General features: G+C 44.7%; 1 protein-coding gene across 2 annotated transcripts in view; it reads right to left on the reverse strand.

Annotated features, from left to right (window-relative positions):
* The window catches only part of UPB1 (beta-ureidopropionase 1), a 34,358-nt gene that overhangs the window by 3,629 nt on the left and 14,073 nt on the right, over positions 1 to 16,656 (reverse strand). Inside the window, exons 1-9 of one of the 2 annotated variants that reach the window (XM_059863710.1) lie at positions 14,904 to 15,053; positions 14,105 to 14,276; positions 12,568 to 12,655; positions 11,805 to 11,899; positions 11,394 to 11,555; positions 8,294 to 8,463; positions 4,979 to 5,060; positions 4,126 to 4,168; positions 3,239 to 3,393 (exon numbers count right to left, since the gene is read on the reverse strand). In XM_059863710.1, coding sequence (XP_059719693.1) covers positions 3,239 to 3,393; positions 4,126 to 4,168; positions 4,979 to 5,060; positions 8,294 to 8,463; positions 11,394 to 11,555; positions 11,805 to 11,899; positions 12,568 to 12,655; positions 14,105 to 14,276; positions 14,904 to 15,004 — 1,068 coding nt within the window. In that variant the 5' untranslated portion in view covers positions 15,005 to 15,053. Of the gene's footprint in view, positions 1 to 3,238; positions 3,394 to 4,125; positions 4,169 to 4,978; positions 5,061 to 8,293; positions 8,464 to 11,393; positions 11,556 to 11,804; positions 11,900 to 12,567; positions 12,656 to 14,104; positions 14,277 to 14,903; positions 15,054 to 16,656 lie in introns of those variants that run through there. The other variant, XM_059863712.1, reaches the window with a different exon arrangement.

Consider the following 16,656-nt stretch of genomic DNA (forward strand, 5'->3'; position numbering starts at 1 on the left):
AAAACCCTAATTCCCTCAAAATCAAGATCTCCAGTGCCTTAGCACAAACTTTTTTTAATAAAAGAACTTGTTTTTATAAAAACTTTTTTTAATGAAAGAACTCATATTATGTTGCCTAAGACTGTATTTCTATCCAAAAAAAGAAGTGTAGTTCCACCCTGAAAAGTCCAACTTGTAAATGAACACCTTGTTTTGCAGCTCTCCTTCAGTGACAGTCATGTCCACTGACTTACTACTTATTATAGCTATTCTGGACAGCTGAAAGCTGAATGTGAAAGGTGGACTTGCTTTCTTATGCATCAACAATTTTTTAAGTTATGTCAATGAAGGCAGAGGAGTGTCTCTGTAATTAGGGCTCCATGTCATGTCCTTGACAATTAAAGAACCCTGCTGCCAGCAGTAAGTTTGCATATATGCCACTGACACCGCCAGGGTTACTCTCACTTCACCCATTGATAATACAAAGTACCAGTGGTTTGGGCAACAGAGCAAGTGCTGGAAGTGCTGCAATACAGCACCTGAAGTAGTGCCATTGTCCTCTTCTGAGTGCACAACCCACAACACTGGTTTTGAGAGAGGAAAATTACATCTTTATTTAATTTGTTTAACCCCTTTGCTGCTCTAAGTTTAGCAAAGACATTCTACAGAATGTCCCTTTCAGACATCACTGGGTGCAAACTGCAGTTACCAGAGCAGGTTAATGAGGTTCCTACTTGCTGCTAAAGGTTTTCTGCAGGGGGTGAGAAAACCTGCGGCCACTCTTCCTCATTCCCCTCAGCAAGAACCACCTCTGTCTTGGCCACAACTGAGAGGAAAAGGAAACAGCTCTCCCCTGTCACATAAACAAAACCACAGCTCTGCCTTAAGTGCCAAAGCCCAACAACAGCACTCCACACCATGAACATGAGATAAAGGTGCTGAAAGCACAGGAGTTGAAAACAAAAAATACACAATTCTACAACAATCAGCCAAAGGGCAGTGTCTTGCTTTTACTGTTTGTTTTTCCTAATCAATACAACTGCTTTTGTTCAGATAGCCCTCCTAAGCTGGTAGGAGCCATGCCCCTGACACACCAAGCCTCTGCTCTGCAGTAAGGGCCTCAGACTCGTGGCAAAGCAAAACTAAATGCGTGCCTGACTTGAAAAGCTAAGAATCTTTCAGCACAACTTAATTCAATTATGGCAACAACCACATGCTTACCACAGGCATCTGTAAAATAACAAATGCAATTCTGTTCCAAAAGATGACCTGAAATTACTTCTTGGTTTCAGTCCCTTTGTATGGATGAGCAATATCAGCAAAGAAATTGAGCTATAGATAAGAAATTACTATTTTTTAATTAGAAAGCTTATTTAGCATTTCAAATTCACAGAGACTTTTCATTTTTATGTCAAGCTGACATCAAAACATCTTGAATATTGCACCATACTGTAATGAACAACAGGCAAATAAAGCAGCTCTATAAAATAAATGTCTGCTTGCAGTAGCATGATGTTCAAAAACTCCTTGCAAGTGATTATTTTAAATACCAGGTGATCTCTGAAGAACCTACATATATTGTACAGCTGCTAGCCAGGAGTTCTGGTCTATTTTGTTAGGATTCAAATCATTCTGATCTTAAGTGTGACTACGAAAAACTTCTGGTCTTTAGCAGTACGGAGAACTGGAACAAAAGATCTGTCTCCACAGAAGCAAACAAGATGTTTTCTTCATCAACAAAGCCTATTTCCAGAGTTGCCACTTTTTTTTTCTTTTTTTTTGTTCCAACAGAATCTTTGTGTGGCCTGTTGTAAACTTGATCAGAATAAAAAAGGAGAGTCATTTGTTTAAAAAAAATTAATCTGCTCACTCCACTAAATCAGTATATAACATAGCACCCCACACAGCTTGTACTGGCACAACTGAAGGGTCAGCAAGCTGCTGTGCTGAAGTAGTCATTTCTTCAACCAGCACTGCTGCTGGACAAATTAAATCCAATTATGCCCTCTGGAAAGATGAACCAAATTAGCTTTACCTCAGAACACAAAAAAATAGTAATAAATAAGGTTTGTTAAAGCCATATGGAGTGGCTTGCAGCTATCTTAATCTGATTAGATAAATTCAAATGTGTGTTAAGATGCTTCAGAGATGAATATATAGAGTACACAGTTCTTTCTCTGTAGTTTCAACATATCCACAAATTCAGGAAGTTAACATTGCAAGAATTTTGCCTTCAGAAATTTCTCAAGCTTGTGGGTTTGGGTTTTCACTAAATTTCACCAAAACTGACAATTAAGGCCTTTAAGAAGATATACCAAGGTGGACAGATCCAATGAGCCTGGCTCAGCTCAGCAACAAATGGCTGCATTCACTGCCTAAGGAAAGCAAAACTCTTCCCCAGCAATCCTCAGAGCTGCTGGCAATCCACATTAAGGTCCTGAGGCTACGGTTTTCATCTGAAAGCTACTGGCCTATTTCCCCAGAATTTAGCTACTCCTTTTCCAAATCTATTTATGCTTTTGGCCTCCATAACATCCTGTTAAATTGCTTCAACAATTTAAGCTCTGAAATGCTAAAAAAAAAAAAAGGCTGCCTTTTAACTATTGTAACATCATAGAACTGTGCGAACCCAGGGCACTGGGAATATTTCTGTCTGCTCTGAGGTGCCCTGACCCCCAGGGCAGCACTGATTTTGACCCTCATCCATGGAGAAAGTTTCCCAGACTTCAAGAGAGACTGGAATCCACAAAAGTGTGAAATAGATCATAGAGAGCAGTGTAGGTCTATCACTTGGTGAGAAATTTAGGTTTTGGGATTTTTAGTGTGTTGTGGATAGAAGCAAGATGGAGGGCACAGGGTGTTGTCCTGGGTTTCTTCTTCATGCTTCTTCTTCCTTCTTCTTCTTCTTGGGTTTGGGTGGCATTTTGTAATTGGGCAGTAAAGTCCCCATTGCAGCTCTTTGGGATCAGTTATTAGGTTAAAAGGGAAAATAATCCAGGTGTCAGCTCTTAATTGGACAGTTTAGTCTTAAAAGACCTTGTAACAAGAGATTGTTGGCCATTTTGTGCCTTCTAATGAAAAGCTGCTGAACTCAGTAGTGAGACTGTGTTGCTGACAAGAAATAATAAACACCTGAGTCCAAACATGAACTACAGTCTCAAGTGCCTTCAATCCAGACCCAGGGAAACTGACAACCACAAAGAATCATTATCAAAGCTTGTTTATGCTTATATTAGATTTCCTTTATAGTCAGGCTTACCTTAAAATTCCATTTGTCACTGACTTGCCTGCAGAGGTTTAGGTCCATCTCTACCACCAGCAGCCCGTCCTGAGTGCGAGAGAGTCCCGGGGTCCTGCTGCCATCCGGAGCAGCCACGTAACTCGAGCCATAGAAATGGCCCAGCTCGTGGTGTGCTTAGAGAGATTTTTAAAAAGCATGTATTGTCATCTGCAAATAGGTTTGTAACTTAACATGCAGTGTCCCACTAAACCTGACTCCATTTCCTGGGGACTCACTGTCCTTTAGGCAAGATGATAATTTTGAAGAGTCACAGCATGATGCTAGAATAACTGCAGTTTTGGCCAGTTATAATTTTCATGCACACTACACCATGAAGTAATCAGGAAAATCTTCCTGCATTGCCTTTCAAATAATGTACCATTATTGCTTTCCCATTATTTTTTTTAAGTTTCCGGATGAAAGGCTTTGCTTTCATTGCTTTTTACTTTGCATTTAAATGAATTCTAATTGTCAAATCACACATTTTCAAAACAGCTGACAGAGATACACCCATTCTATTTTCAATAAAAGGTCAGAGGTGAAAACACTGGGATTTGAGGCACAGAAAAGATGTTATTTCATATTTCACAACTCTTGAGTTGTGCCAAGAATCAACCACATTTGTTGTACTACTAAGCCATGGATTCCACTGACCTTTCTCATGCAGCTGCTAAAAGCACTTAGCTCCAAAACTGGCTAAAAAAAGGGCTCAGGCACACTCTGGATGGAGCCACAAGCAGCCACAGTTTTCACAGCACAAATTACTGTGTTTCAACATATAAGCACATACAAGAAAATCTCATACTCCTCACTGATCCTTTTCTTTAACTTCCTTAACTGGTACTGAATGTGATTTCTGAACATACCTTTTCCACCATCTCCAGAAGTAAAGGCGTTCTTGTAGTATTCCTGTGAAATAAGAGGAATCCATAGGTGGCAGTATAATTCCGTTTCATTCAAGAAATCCTTGCTAGCCTATCATATTTTGGGAGTTCATATAAATCTACAAATATTTTTTTCTGGCACATGATCAGCACTGTCTAAAGGGAGTCATCAGAGGGGCCCAGTTTCTGTGATGGATAGTGTAGAACACAAGGTCTTTTTGTATCACTGCCTGTTGTTCATACACTTTAGGGAACATGCCTTGTATCCATCTCACAAGTTTAAAGAGGCAGAAGAGGAGATGTTTAACCAAACATATCTTTTCGGGTCACAAAAAAAGGCAAACATATTCACATAGCAGCAAAGACAATTCTGGATTTTTGCAGGGATTCTAATTTTAAAAATATACACATAGTGTAACTGGACTAGTCTGAAGGTAAGAATGACCTATTGCATGCATTATTCAACTTCATTGTAGAATTTTACAGTCCAGAAAGAGATAGTAGCTCTACAACAGCCACAAGTTGTGTACCGTTGACTTGAGTATATATGAATTTTCAGTCATTTTGGCTAAAAGAATAGTGATTTCACCAGAGAAACTGTGAGAGTTAGCAAAAGGGTGGGTGCCTATTACAAAGATTCAATTCAAGAACAGGAAACCAAAAAGTAGGCTGCCAGCAACAGAGGCGGCTCTCAATCTCTTCATCACTGTCCATCTTCAAATCACATCATAAACCCTAGGACAGTGGTTACCCAGCAGGGGAGCCCATGCTGCCTTGAACAAACCCATGCTCAAGGCCTGAATGATGGAATGAATGAGGCAAGGAAGATACGAACCGTTCCAACTCTGTTGATGGGGCATGTGAAGCAGTGATTGGCTATGGCAGCGTTTCTGGCTTCGATCGGCCACAGCGCCTCGCTGCAACACACACAGGAGAGGTGATCATTAACTGCACACACAGCAGAGGTGCTTGCTCACTGCACACCCAGCAGAGGTGCTTGCTCACTGCACACACACAGCAGAGGTGCTCGCTCACTGCACACCCAGCAGAGGTGCTCGCTCACTGCACACCCAGCAGAGGTGCTCGCTCACTGCACACACCCAGCAGAGGTGCTCGCTCACTGCATACCCAGCAGAGGTGCTCGCTCACTGCACACACCCAGCAGAGGTGCTCGCTCACTGCACACACAGCAGAGGTGCTCACTCACTGCACACACCCAGCAGAGGTGCTCGCTCACTGCACACACCCAGCAGAGGTGCTCACTCACTGCACACACCCAGCAGAGGTGCTCACTCACTGCACACACCCAGCAGAGGTGCTCGCTCACTGCACACACCCAGCAGAGGTGCTCGCTCACTGCACACCCAGCAGAGGTGCTCGCTCACTGCACACACCCAGCAGAGGTGCTCGCTCACTGCACACACAGGGGAGGTGCTCGCTCACTGCACACACACAGAGGTGCTCACTCACTGCACACACCCAGCAGAGGTGCTCGCTCACTGCACACACACAGCAGAGGTGCTCGCTGACTGCACACACCCAGCAGAGGTGCTCGCTCACTGCACACCCAGCAGAGGTGCTCGCTCACTGCACACACACAGCAGAGGTGCTCACTCACTGCACACACAGCAGAGGTGCTCACTCACTGCACACACACAGCAGAGGTGCTCGCTCACTGCACACACAGCAGAGGTGCTCGCTCACTGCACACACCCAGCAGAGGTGCTCGCTCACTGCACACACAGGGGAGGTGCTCGCTCACTGCACACACCCAGCAGAGGTGCTCGCTCACTGCACACACCCAGCAGAGGTGCTCGCTCACTGCACACACCCAGCAGAGGTGCTCGCTCACTGCACACACAGGGGAGGTGCTCGCTCACTGCACACACACAGAGGTGCTCACTCACTGCACACACCCAGCAGAGGTGCTCGCTCACTGCACACACAGGGGAGGTGCTCGCTCACTGCACACCCAGCAGAGGTGCTCACTCACTGCACACACCCAGCAGAGGTGCTCGCTCACTGCACACACAGCAGAGGTGCTCGCTCACTGCACACACACAGCAGAGGTGCTCGCTCACTGCACACACAGGGGAGGTGCTCGCTCACTGCACACACCCAGCAGAGGTGCTCGCTCACTGCACACACCCAGCAGAGGTGCTCGCTCACTGCACACCCAGCAGAGGTGCTCACTCACTGCACACACCCAGCAGAGGTGCTCGCTCACTGCACACACCCGGCAGAGGTGCTCGCTCACTGCACACACCCAGCAGAGGTGCTCGCTCACTGCACACACCCGGCAGAGGTGCTCGCTCACTGCACACACCCAGCAGAGGTGCTCGCTCACTGCATACCCAGCAGAGGTGCTCGCTCACTGCACACACCCAGCAGAAGTGCTCGCTCACTGCACACACCCGGCAGAGGTGCTCGCTCACTGCACACACCCAGCAGAGGTGCTCGCTCACTGCATACCCAGCAGAGGTGCTCGCTCACTGCACACCCAGCAGAGGTGCTCGCTCACTGCACACACCCAGCAGAGGTGCTCACTCACTGCACACACACAGCAGAGGTGCTCGCTCACTGCACACCCAGCAGAGGTGCTCGCTCACTGCACACACCCAGCAGAGGTGCTCGCTCACTGCACACCCAGCAGAGGTGCTCGCTCACTGCACACACCCAGCAGAGGTGCTCGCTCACTGCACACACAGGGGAGGTGCTCGCTCACTGCACACCCAGCAGAGGTGCTCACTCACTGCACACACCCAGCAGAGGTGCTCGCTCACTGCACACACAGCAGAGGTGCTCGCTCACTGCACACACACAGCAGAGGTGCTCGCTCACTGCACACACAGGGGAGGTGCTCGCTCACTGCACACACCCAGCAGAGGTGCTCGCTCACTGCACACACCCAGCAGAGGTGCTCGCTCACTGCACACCCAGCAGAGGTGCTCACTCACTGCACACACCCAGCAGAGGTGCTCGCTCACTGCACACCCAGCAGAGGTGCTCGCTCACTGCACACACCCAGCAGAGGTGCTCGCTCACTGCACACACCCAGCAGAGGTGCTCGCTCACTGCACACACCCAGCAGAGGTGCTCGCTCACTGCACACCCAGCAGAGGTGCTCGCTCACTGCATACCCAGCAGAGGTGCTCGCTCACTGCACACCCAGCAGAGGTGCTCACTCACTGCACACACCCAGCAGAGGTGCTCGCTCACTGCACACACCCGGCAGAGGTGCTCGCTCACTGCACACACCCAGCAGAGGTGCTCGCTCACTGCATACCCAGCAGAGGTGCTCGCTCACTGCACACACCCAGCAGAGGTGCTCGCTCACTGCACACACCCAGCAGAGGTGCTCACTCACTGCACACACCCAGCAGAAGTGCTCGCTCACTGCACACACACAGCAGAAGTGCTCGCTCACTGCACACACCCAGCAGAGGTGCTCACTCACTGCACACACACAGCAGAGGTGCTTGCTCACTGCACACCCAGCAGAGGTGCTCGCTCACTGCACACACAGCAGAGGTGCTTGCTCACTGCACACACACTGCATGTTTTCTGTCCAAGAAGCCACAGTTAGCTTTAAAAAAATCAAGTCACTCAGGTGCAATTACTGTTAATCTACAGAAGATTAATCTCAAGGGACAATTTACACTGGTCCAGTCTGTTTCAAGAGGCCTGATAATCATAAAATTGCCAACAGTTTAAAAGAAAATTCCGAGAAAAGGGTATCTCAGCTTGGTTCTGAAAACTGCAATTTCATACCATTCTCCTTAGGTGGACAATGCAAGCTAGTAAAATAAGCCTGAACACGACTACTACCTATGGTATAGCAAAAATATTACATAAAAAAATCTAAATAAATACTCAGTTTTCAGAGCAGCAGTTGGATGCTGGTGAATGCTGTCTCAAAGACAGGAGAGCTGCTGATGCACAATAAAGTTCTCAAAGAGAATCAGTTACTGGGACGAGACTGGAAACCCAAAATTCCTGGTGGAGGAGTACACAGGCTCCTTTCTGAAGGCAAAACAAGGAGACCACACTTCCAAGACCTCAGCCAGGTGCCTTTTAGGCCCCAGTGAGGGGCTCAGAGGTTCAGTTAACCCAGAAAGGAAGCAATGGCACAGATCAGTTTGTATTTTACCTGAGTGCCCCTATGGTGGCTGAAGGGTTAAAGATGATCTCTGCTCCATTCATGCTATACATGAGCCAGTTCAGAGGGTGGTGGCGTCCATAGCAGATGTTCACAGCAATTGTCCCAAACTGTGTCTGAAACACTGGGTGTCCTGTATTTCCTTCCATATAGTAAGTAGACTACAAACAAACAAAAGAAAAAACAAAGGAAAAAGTCCAACCAACAAAACCCACAAAGGCAGACATCTTAAAAAAGTGCAAAGAATTACCTCTAACTAAAAAAGCTTTTTAATCTGTAGATGGAAGGCTGAGGATAGTATGATGAGATTTACAAAATCACTTAGGCAGTAGAAAAGATGGATACAGAAATGCCAAGGCACTAGCAGGAGTGTGTATTCACTGAAACTACACTCTTATACCTTTGCTTTCGAGCAAAGGAATTTCTTTTATGCAGCAGGCAGTGCACTTCCAAAATGTGCTGCTTTCTGAAAGTACCATGACCAGGTTCAGACAGGGACAAAGACAGGGACAAAGACCCACAGATAAGGAGACAAGACATGCCACCCAACATTCCTTATACAATACTGAGGATCCCAAGGGAGCACAGAAGCTGCAGTGGCCAGGCTGACTCCTGACAGTATCCTTTGGTGCTGATCTGAGACAGAAGAGCAAGGGACACAATCCACCATCCTGATCCAACAGGATACATCTCTCATCACAGAAGGAAGGTGTGCTGTAAAGCAGACCCCTCTTTATTGAAATGATCTGTTCCTTGTAACCACCACTGCCATTGGTCCTGAAGGAAATGGAAGCATCTGAGGCCTAAAGCAAGCAGGTACAGCTGGGGAACAAACCTGGGCCTCCTGTAAGTGTGGGCCAGTGGCATGGCAGATACAGGGGGTCACCTTCTGAAACCAAGGGCTACAGGTTCAGAATGTCCAGTAAAATAATCATCTCATGTTTCTTGTTTATTATCAGTTCTCATGAAATTGCACAGTCTCTTGGGCAGTGATTTGATCTCCTTTCATGTCTGTAGACAGCAGACTGCATGGTGGGTCCCCACACAAGTCTTCTTCAAAACAATTCTGCTGAATGAATATATTTCCATTTTTTCTCCTATTCTCAGCTTCTTTTCTTACAACAGCAGAAGAAAAACAAGAATGCTGTTGCTTCAGGGAATTCATCAGTTCCTATTTCTTTAATTCACACCAGAGGTCACAATCCTCTCCACAGCAATAAAGTGTGATGTCTCAAGAAGGATTGATTTTTGTTTATAAAGCCTCCCACACGCGGCTGAATAGGCCACAGACCAACCTCTCTGCCCTTTCTATTTAGTTCTTACTGATTCAATGGGCACGATTTTAACAAGGCTCCTTTCCCATCTGCCCTACAGAGACAATCCACAAGAAATAATTTCAAATTCGATATTTCCTTGAGGTTTAACTTTGTTGATAAAGAAAACAACGTTAAAGTAACAGAGATGAATAGAATCCATTCCTGTAGCCTGGGTGGTTTCTGAAGTTATTTTATCAGAATTGTTCAGCTCAGAAGAGTGGCCTTAATGCTTTGCTAACAAAGCCAGCTGAAGACAGTGCTGTCTTGGGTAAGCACTACTTGATTCTGTAACAAGTAGATACAAGAAGAAATGCCAGATCATTCCAGTATATCTGAAAGCTATAAACAGATAGTTTTGTAGTAATTCTGGCATTCAGGATTCTAAGAACTAACTTCTTTTAGCAACTATGCAAAACTCTTAGTGCAACTCTATTTATACTTCACATGAGAAAGTAAAAATACTTTCTTTTTTTAGGTGTCTCTCATTACAGTTTCATAGCTGTAAACAATGAGTTTCTTGGAATCTGTTGATTCTCCACTAAACACTGTCAGGAAAACTGAAAGACATAATATTTTAGCACAAGCAACAGGAATTTATTTTTTTGTTGGATTACATAAAGAACAAATAAAAAATGTGGAAAGTAACCAATGGATTTGTTAGTTACTACTTTTGCTAGCTAAAGGACAGACCTGATAAAATAATATTAAGTATCAGAATAAGTGTTAAAAATACAAGGTAAGACTGGTGACTGACAGGCTGTGCCAGAAATTCATTGTGTAGAACTCTATGAACAGCCTCCTCTGGAGAAACTCAAACCAGCCTGATCAGGACTGGGAGCAAAGTCAAAACTTCCAGAGGTCTTTGAACACGAAGTTTTGAGACCCAAAATAACTTTTTACATTAATAAAAAAAGCACTTTAGGTTCTGAAGCCTCAGTTTGATGACAGGAGCAGTCAGACAGGGAACAAAAGCTACTGCAGGTATACAGCAGCCTCCAGTGCTTAGCAGAAATGCCTCTGTTAATTACTCACTTTAGCTGACAAGGAGAGATTTAGTTAGGTAAGACAATGTATTTTTAGACTTCAGTTAATTTTTAATCCTGATCTTTCTGCTCGTGATAATTGTTTGGATGGATAAACACGTTTCAGATCTACCAGTCACTGCCTTTACTGCCAGTTCAGTTTCTGATTCTGGAGGATGGCCCAAAACCTGCTGGGGGCTTCAGCTGCAATAATGCCATTAGTAAACAGAAGATGCCATAAACCAGCTATTCAGTCAGAGGCACAATGAATTAAGGGATTCTGCTCGAATAAGCACAAGCAAAAGAACTGTCATTTCCAAGACAACCTCACAGAGAAACAGAGAAAGGCTGCAAGTAATGTTCATGCTTGAACCATGAAACAATTGCCCTGCAAATTAAAGTAAGTTCAATGTGCACATGACAAAACTAGCCAAGCCAATCATGCACAACAAACACAACACAGCTGTAACTTTAACAATCCTTTTAAAGGGTACCTGAGACTTTTGAAGTTTCACTGGGTGAAGGAAGAGTACCTAACAAGATTCAATGTTATTTTTCCTTCAAGACTCATCATTCTCACAAAAATTATTCCTTCTTGATAAATTAATTATCACTTCATCTCAGAAAAACTGATTTGACAGTAAGTGAACCCCATTTTCTAGAAACACATTGCATTTCCTGCCACAACACATGCTGGCACAAACACGAGCTGCAGGGTAAGACTAACTTGATTGTCACAGCACTGCACCTTACCTCATTGAAATCTCCAACCCTTGGAATGTGATTTTTCCTACTTTTGCCAAGGAGTGTTCCAGAATTAGAAATGACCACTGCAGTATTCCACAGAATTCCTCCATGCAGTTCATCTCGCTCCAGGATTGGAGACACCACAACCATATTGTACTTCTTTGCAAGCTGCACAAATGAACACAGTTCCTCTGTTAGACACCAGCCTGTAGCACCCCAGAATGACAGACACCACAGCCAGGAAACAGTTAACTAAAAGAAAGGGTAAAACAGCATTACATGTTAACTAGAAATGTTAAATAACACAGGTACGAGTCAGAAATACAGCAAATTCTGCCTGCCAGTTCACTGACATATTGTCTTTTCCTTCAAATGATGTCAGTTGGTCTTTTATTTTTTGCTTGCTTGGTTTTTTACCTCTTGACAGAACTTTGTTGTTGGCCCATCCTCTGCTGACTCAGCAAATTCAGTCCAAGGAAGTTTCTCTCTTGTACAAAAGGCAAATGGCATGGCTGGAAAACACCAAAGCAAATGTACAAAATTGTTCATGTCACTCAAGAAATACATGATATTTGCATGAATACAGATTAAAAAATTAAGCAATTAATGATTCAACTGTTTTCCTTCAACTGTTTAAGGCAAAAGCTATTTAAAAATATTTTTAGTCAGGGCAAGGAGTTTTGAGATCACACAGTGCAAACCAGAAGAGAATGGATGCATTTAGTGAAGTCTCAGCAGGGGTAAAAAGACAATATACCCCAGTCACTGGTGTAACTGTGAACAACCTGCTTCCACAAACACTTCATGGGTTTTCACTTGCCCATGAAAGTGAAGGGTTTTGCTTCTATTAAGCCTCAAACATCCCATGTTAATTAAAAGCAGATTTTTAAATATTAATACCTGTCTAGAAAAAAACCCCAAAATTTTAGGAGGAAAAAAATGAGGAAAGGATCATAAAGGATGCCATGAAGGAGCTCCAAATATCATATGGCAGTCTTCAATACAACAGACCCCTCGTATCTCTTCCATATCAGACTCTCTGGTTTTTCCTTTAGGAAGCAAATCACTACAGTCAATTGTTGTATTTTGGAAGATTTCTACTGTTCATTTACAGGACAGCTGTTAAAATAGAGGGCACTTGACATCCGAGAGCCCAGAGGGAACCACAGCAAATACTCACTCCAAGCCTCCTGGAAACACACAATGTTGACCCCACACATTGCAGCCACTCCCACCATCTCCTCGATGCGTCTGTGCAGAGCAGCCACCTGATGGTGAGAAATGTAAAAAAGGAACATGCTCTAACTCACCTCTGTGTCAGCTGCCTGGTTTTACACCCTTTGCTCACACTGAGTTCATCCTGCTCTATACTCAGTGCCATTGCTTTCAGGGGGAGTAACTCGAGGGATCATTCCTGAACACTGGTAATAGAGTCAGATATAGATTTTTAAAAGCATTTGCATGCTGAAAATAGAGAAATTATTCCAATGGGATTCTAATTCCATGGTTGCAACATTTATATAGCTGGAAACTCACTGCTGCCTGACTTGCAAAAAGCTGAAAATCTAAACAGAATCAACCAAAATTATAATTTTGCTGCTCATTGTAAACAACCTATAGGATGTTAAGCCCTCTGTCCTAACAGCTGGGTAATTATTACCAAGAAAGATGATCAAAGTATTTATTAATTAGTTTTCCAGAGTATTCTATGTAAAGATGAGCATAGGTGTAGTACTTTGCATTGCTACTTTCAGGTTTCAAAAAAAAATTAATTAAGACAAGAGTGCAGTTTTGTCTATGTCTATGAAATCAAAAACTGTACATTGATTTACAGAAACAGTTAACTAGTTATTCATAAAGTAAAATCATTAATATAGCTGATATATAGTACTTTATTCAAAAGCCCTTATAAATCCACAAACTTGATCCGTTCACTGAATTAATGACTTGCATCTGTGATAGGTAATCTTTCCAAAACTACTTCAGAAATGTTCTGTCCTGTCACTGTACAAAACTACTACTCCAGGAGAGTTTATAAACGCAGTATTTTCTTTCCCTTTTTTAAAGCTACACTCAGGAGACTATTTCTATACAGATTTGTCACTTCTGTGCTGCTGTGTCCAAGATGTTAAGAGATGATGGTTTCAGAATAATTAATGTTGGAATTGACCTCTAAGATCATCAACCAAGTCCAGCCATTAACCCAGCACTGCCAAGTCACCACTAAACCATGTTATCTTGTAATAAGATTTCACTCACTGCTGTACAAAGAATAATGAACACAGCTTTATTAATCTGTTTCCTCTAATGGATTTTCCTGTAATGGAACATTTCTCAATTAAAACAAGAACTGCACCTGTGGTTTCCTCTGGTTGCCATCCCTTTTGATTTTGTGTAAATGATTTTGTGTTTCATTTTAGAGGCAAAGGATTTTCATGTATAAAATGAGCGACTAATATTTACCTTTGGAAAAACTGCAAGCAGGTTGGACGTGCTAGGTAAATACAAGAGATGTTTCCGAGAAAACAGTGAAACTAAATGTGCCACTCAAATTTCTTACAGGATGCTCTACTGCAGTAGTGATGGGTCCTGTACTGCCAGACACTCACTAGACATTTCACGTTAAGTTCGTAAAATCAACAACTGAACTGTGTTATGTCTCAATCCAGCAGAAGAGGAGGTAGAAACAGCCCCAGTCCCAGTCCCAGTTTGTGTACCTGGACTGCCACTGCCGTGTCTGTGGGAAGAGGAATTTTATTCTGTATCAGTCCCACTCGAACAATACGTGGCCTTCTCAATTGCTCCAAAGCAGCTTCAAATCCATAGCCCTGTAGTTCAAAATCTCTTTCCTGAGCTGCTGACAGCGCAGCAGTTGGCAAATCAAGTTTTCTGAATTGAACAGGAAATAAAGACATTTCAAGATGAGATGTTCTCTTCTGTTCTGAATGCAATGGACCAAGGGGATGACAATTCTGCCTCACCCTGCAGAGACACCCAAGCTGCCATGCCCCATGTCACCCACCAGCCAGGGCACAGGCAGAGCCCAGCTCCTGTGCTGATTCCCTCTTTTTCACCTCAGTCACCCGTCCCCGCCCTCCTGTCATTCCCAGACATTAACACCTTGCTGCAGAAATCAAGGAGCACACACACAAACTTCCACCTGCCATACCTGGATTACAAACACTTTCCCTCCCATGTCTTTCCCTCAAGTTTAATCCCTACTCTTCAGGCTCCATCGCCCCGATATCACTATTCCCGTCATGTCTTCCATCCCTGTCTATCATCTTCTCACACCGCCCTGCTCCCCACACCCGGATCACCTCCAAAAAACCCCAGTCACCTCACTGCAGCACCACAAGCCCTACTTTTCCTTTTTCCCCTCAGCCCAGCCCCGTGTCTTGCACACCCGCCCTCACACTGCCTCCTTCCCCTCACGCCCGGGCCGGGCATCCCCGCGGAGCCCGGCGAGGGACGGAAACCCGCAGAGCGGGGGGCGAGCCCGTGCTGCTGGCGCACCTGGCCTCGCCCCCATAGAGGATCCGCTTCACCTCGGCGAGTTCCCCGGGCGGGATGTGCCGCTCCAGGCACAAGTCCAGCGACTCCAGCTCGGTCGCCATGGCGGAGCCCGAGCGCGCACAGCCCCTCAGGCGCTCGGTGGCCCCTGCACTTTGCCCCGGGCAGCCCCGTCGGTCACGCCCCGCTCCCCTCACGGTTTTTGGCGGGACGGGCCCGCCCGGGGCCCTCAGGGACGGGGGGAGGGGAGGGGGCCGCCATTGCCGGAGTGTTGCTGCCTCGGGAGCGAGTGCGGCCGCAAACGGGCAGGGAGAGCTCAGGACTCGTAAATGCTCGTGGTGGAAAAGAACCACAAAGTCGGACAGTCCACAAAAAGTCACTTGGTGTGGGAATATGTTATGTTCGTCCCTGATCTACCATATGAGCACAGAGTAGAAAGAGAGAAAAAGGGGGGGGAAAGAGAGGAGAGAAGAAGAGGAAAAGAAAAAGAAGAAAGGAAAGGAGAGGTAAGGAAAGGAAAAAGATCGCCAGCTCTGGTTCCATCGATCCGGCTGATGGGATGTTGAGGGGATGGGGCAGTTCCTGGCTGCTTGCTGCTTCTGGACCAACTCTGGTGCTTCAGATATAACTCATCTAAAAGCAGAACATCTCTAGGAGCTTTTTCTAGTGATACCTGTCCAACAAAGAGGCTTGGAAATAAGTCATAAAAAGGCAGTGGTTCTCAGGGATATGTGTGTGTCCGCTGAAGTTGCAGTAAAACTCTGAACAGGAGCCAGTAATAATTAACTTTGAGTTTAACATGGATTTTGAGGCCCATTGTAATTGGAAATCCATCCCAAAACCAGACTTAATGTCAGATAAAGGATTGAACCAATTAAGCCTTGATCTGGGACAAAATAAAAGTGCACCAAATAAAGGCCATTTCCTTCTGCAGGTCCAAGGCAGACACCCTGTTTAAAGCAGTTTTTCCCACTGAACCACTGGCCATGCCTTCTGCTTCAAAACACACAGAAGTTCACAACATAGCAACCGGGTTTCTCATTCGAGTGGAACACGAAGTCCAGGGTTGGCTACACTTCTCTAAATATATCCCACTGAGTCTAAGCACTGCTTTATGTATCTGCTGGAGGATGTAACAACTTTCAGCACTTAGCATTTGCAGTTGTTAGGTATTTTGAGTTAAATATTAAGCCTTTTAGACTAAATTTAAAAAAAGAATGTCAGGGAGAGAGTGTCTAATATTTAACTTTAGGCAGAAAGCGTCCAGGGGTAGTCTGGTTTCATCAAGGCATTTGGAGATGTGTGATTCTGTCTCTCTAATTCACCCTTTTTAACCAAAAAAGTTTCAGTGAAATTACTTTTCTTTCCCAAACATGTTTCTGAAGGGCAGTAATAGGCAGTGACTGATACATACATTGGATTTTTCATCTTATGATCCTTATTTTCTTTAATTGACAATTTTAAAGGTACCTATCTGTAACATTTTGTTCTGTCCATGGCTGGCAAATCTTTAAACATTGCAGGGAGGGAGATCAATGAAAAAGTCAGCTGACAATATAGGGGGAAATGAGGAGGCCAAGTAAGTTCATTTCCTATCAGCATAGCCAGGATGTCAACAGATAAAGCATTTCTGGAGGATTCATAGAAACAAACAGAAGGGCCTGGGTTTCTCTGGGAACTGTTCAAGTTCTTTTCTGCTGGACTGGAAATTAAAGGGAAAAACAGCAGGTCTATTTTGTTTCCAGCTCCTGAAGAA

The sequence above is a fragment of the Haemorhous mexicanus genome, chromosome 19 (genome assembly GCF_027477595.1).
Source record: "Haemorhous mexicanus isolate bHaeMex1 chromosome 19, bHaeMex1.pri, whole genome shotgun sequence".
Taxonomy (NCBI): Eukaryota; Metazoa; Chordata; class Aves; order Passeriformes; family Fringillidae; genus Haemorhous; species Haemorhous mexicanus.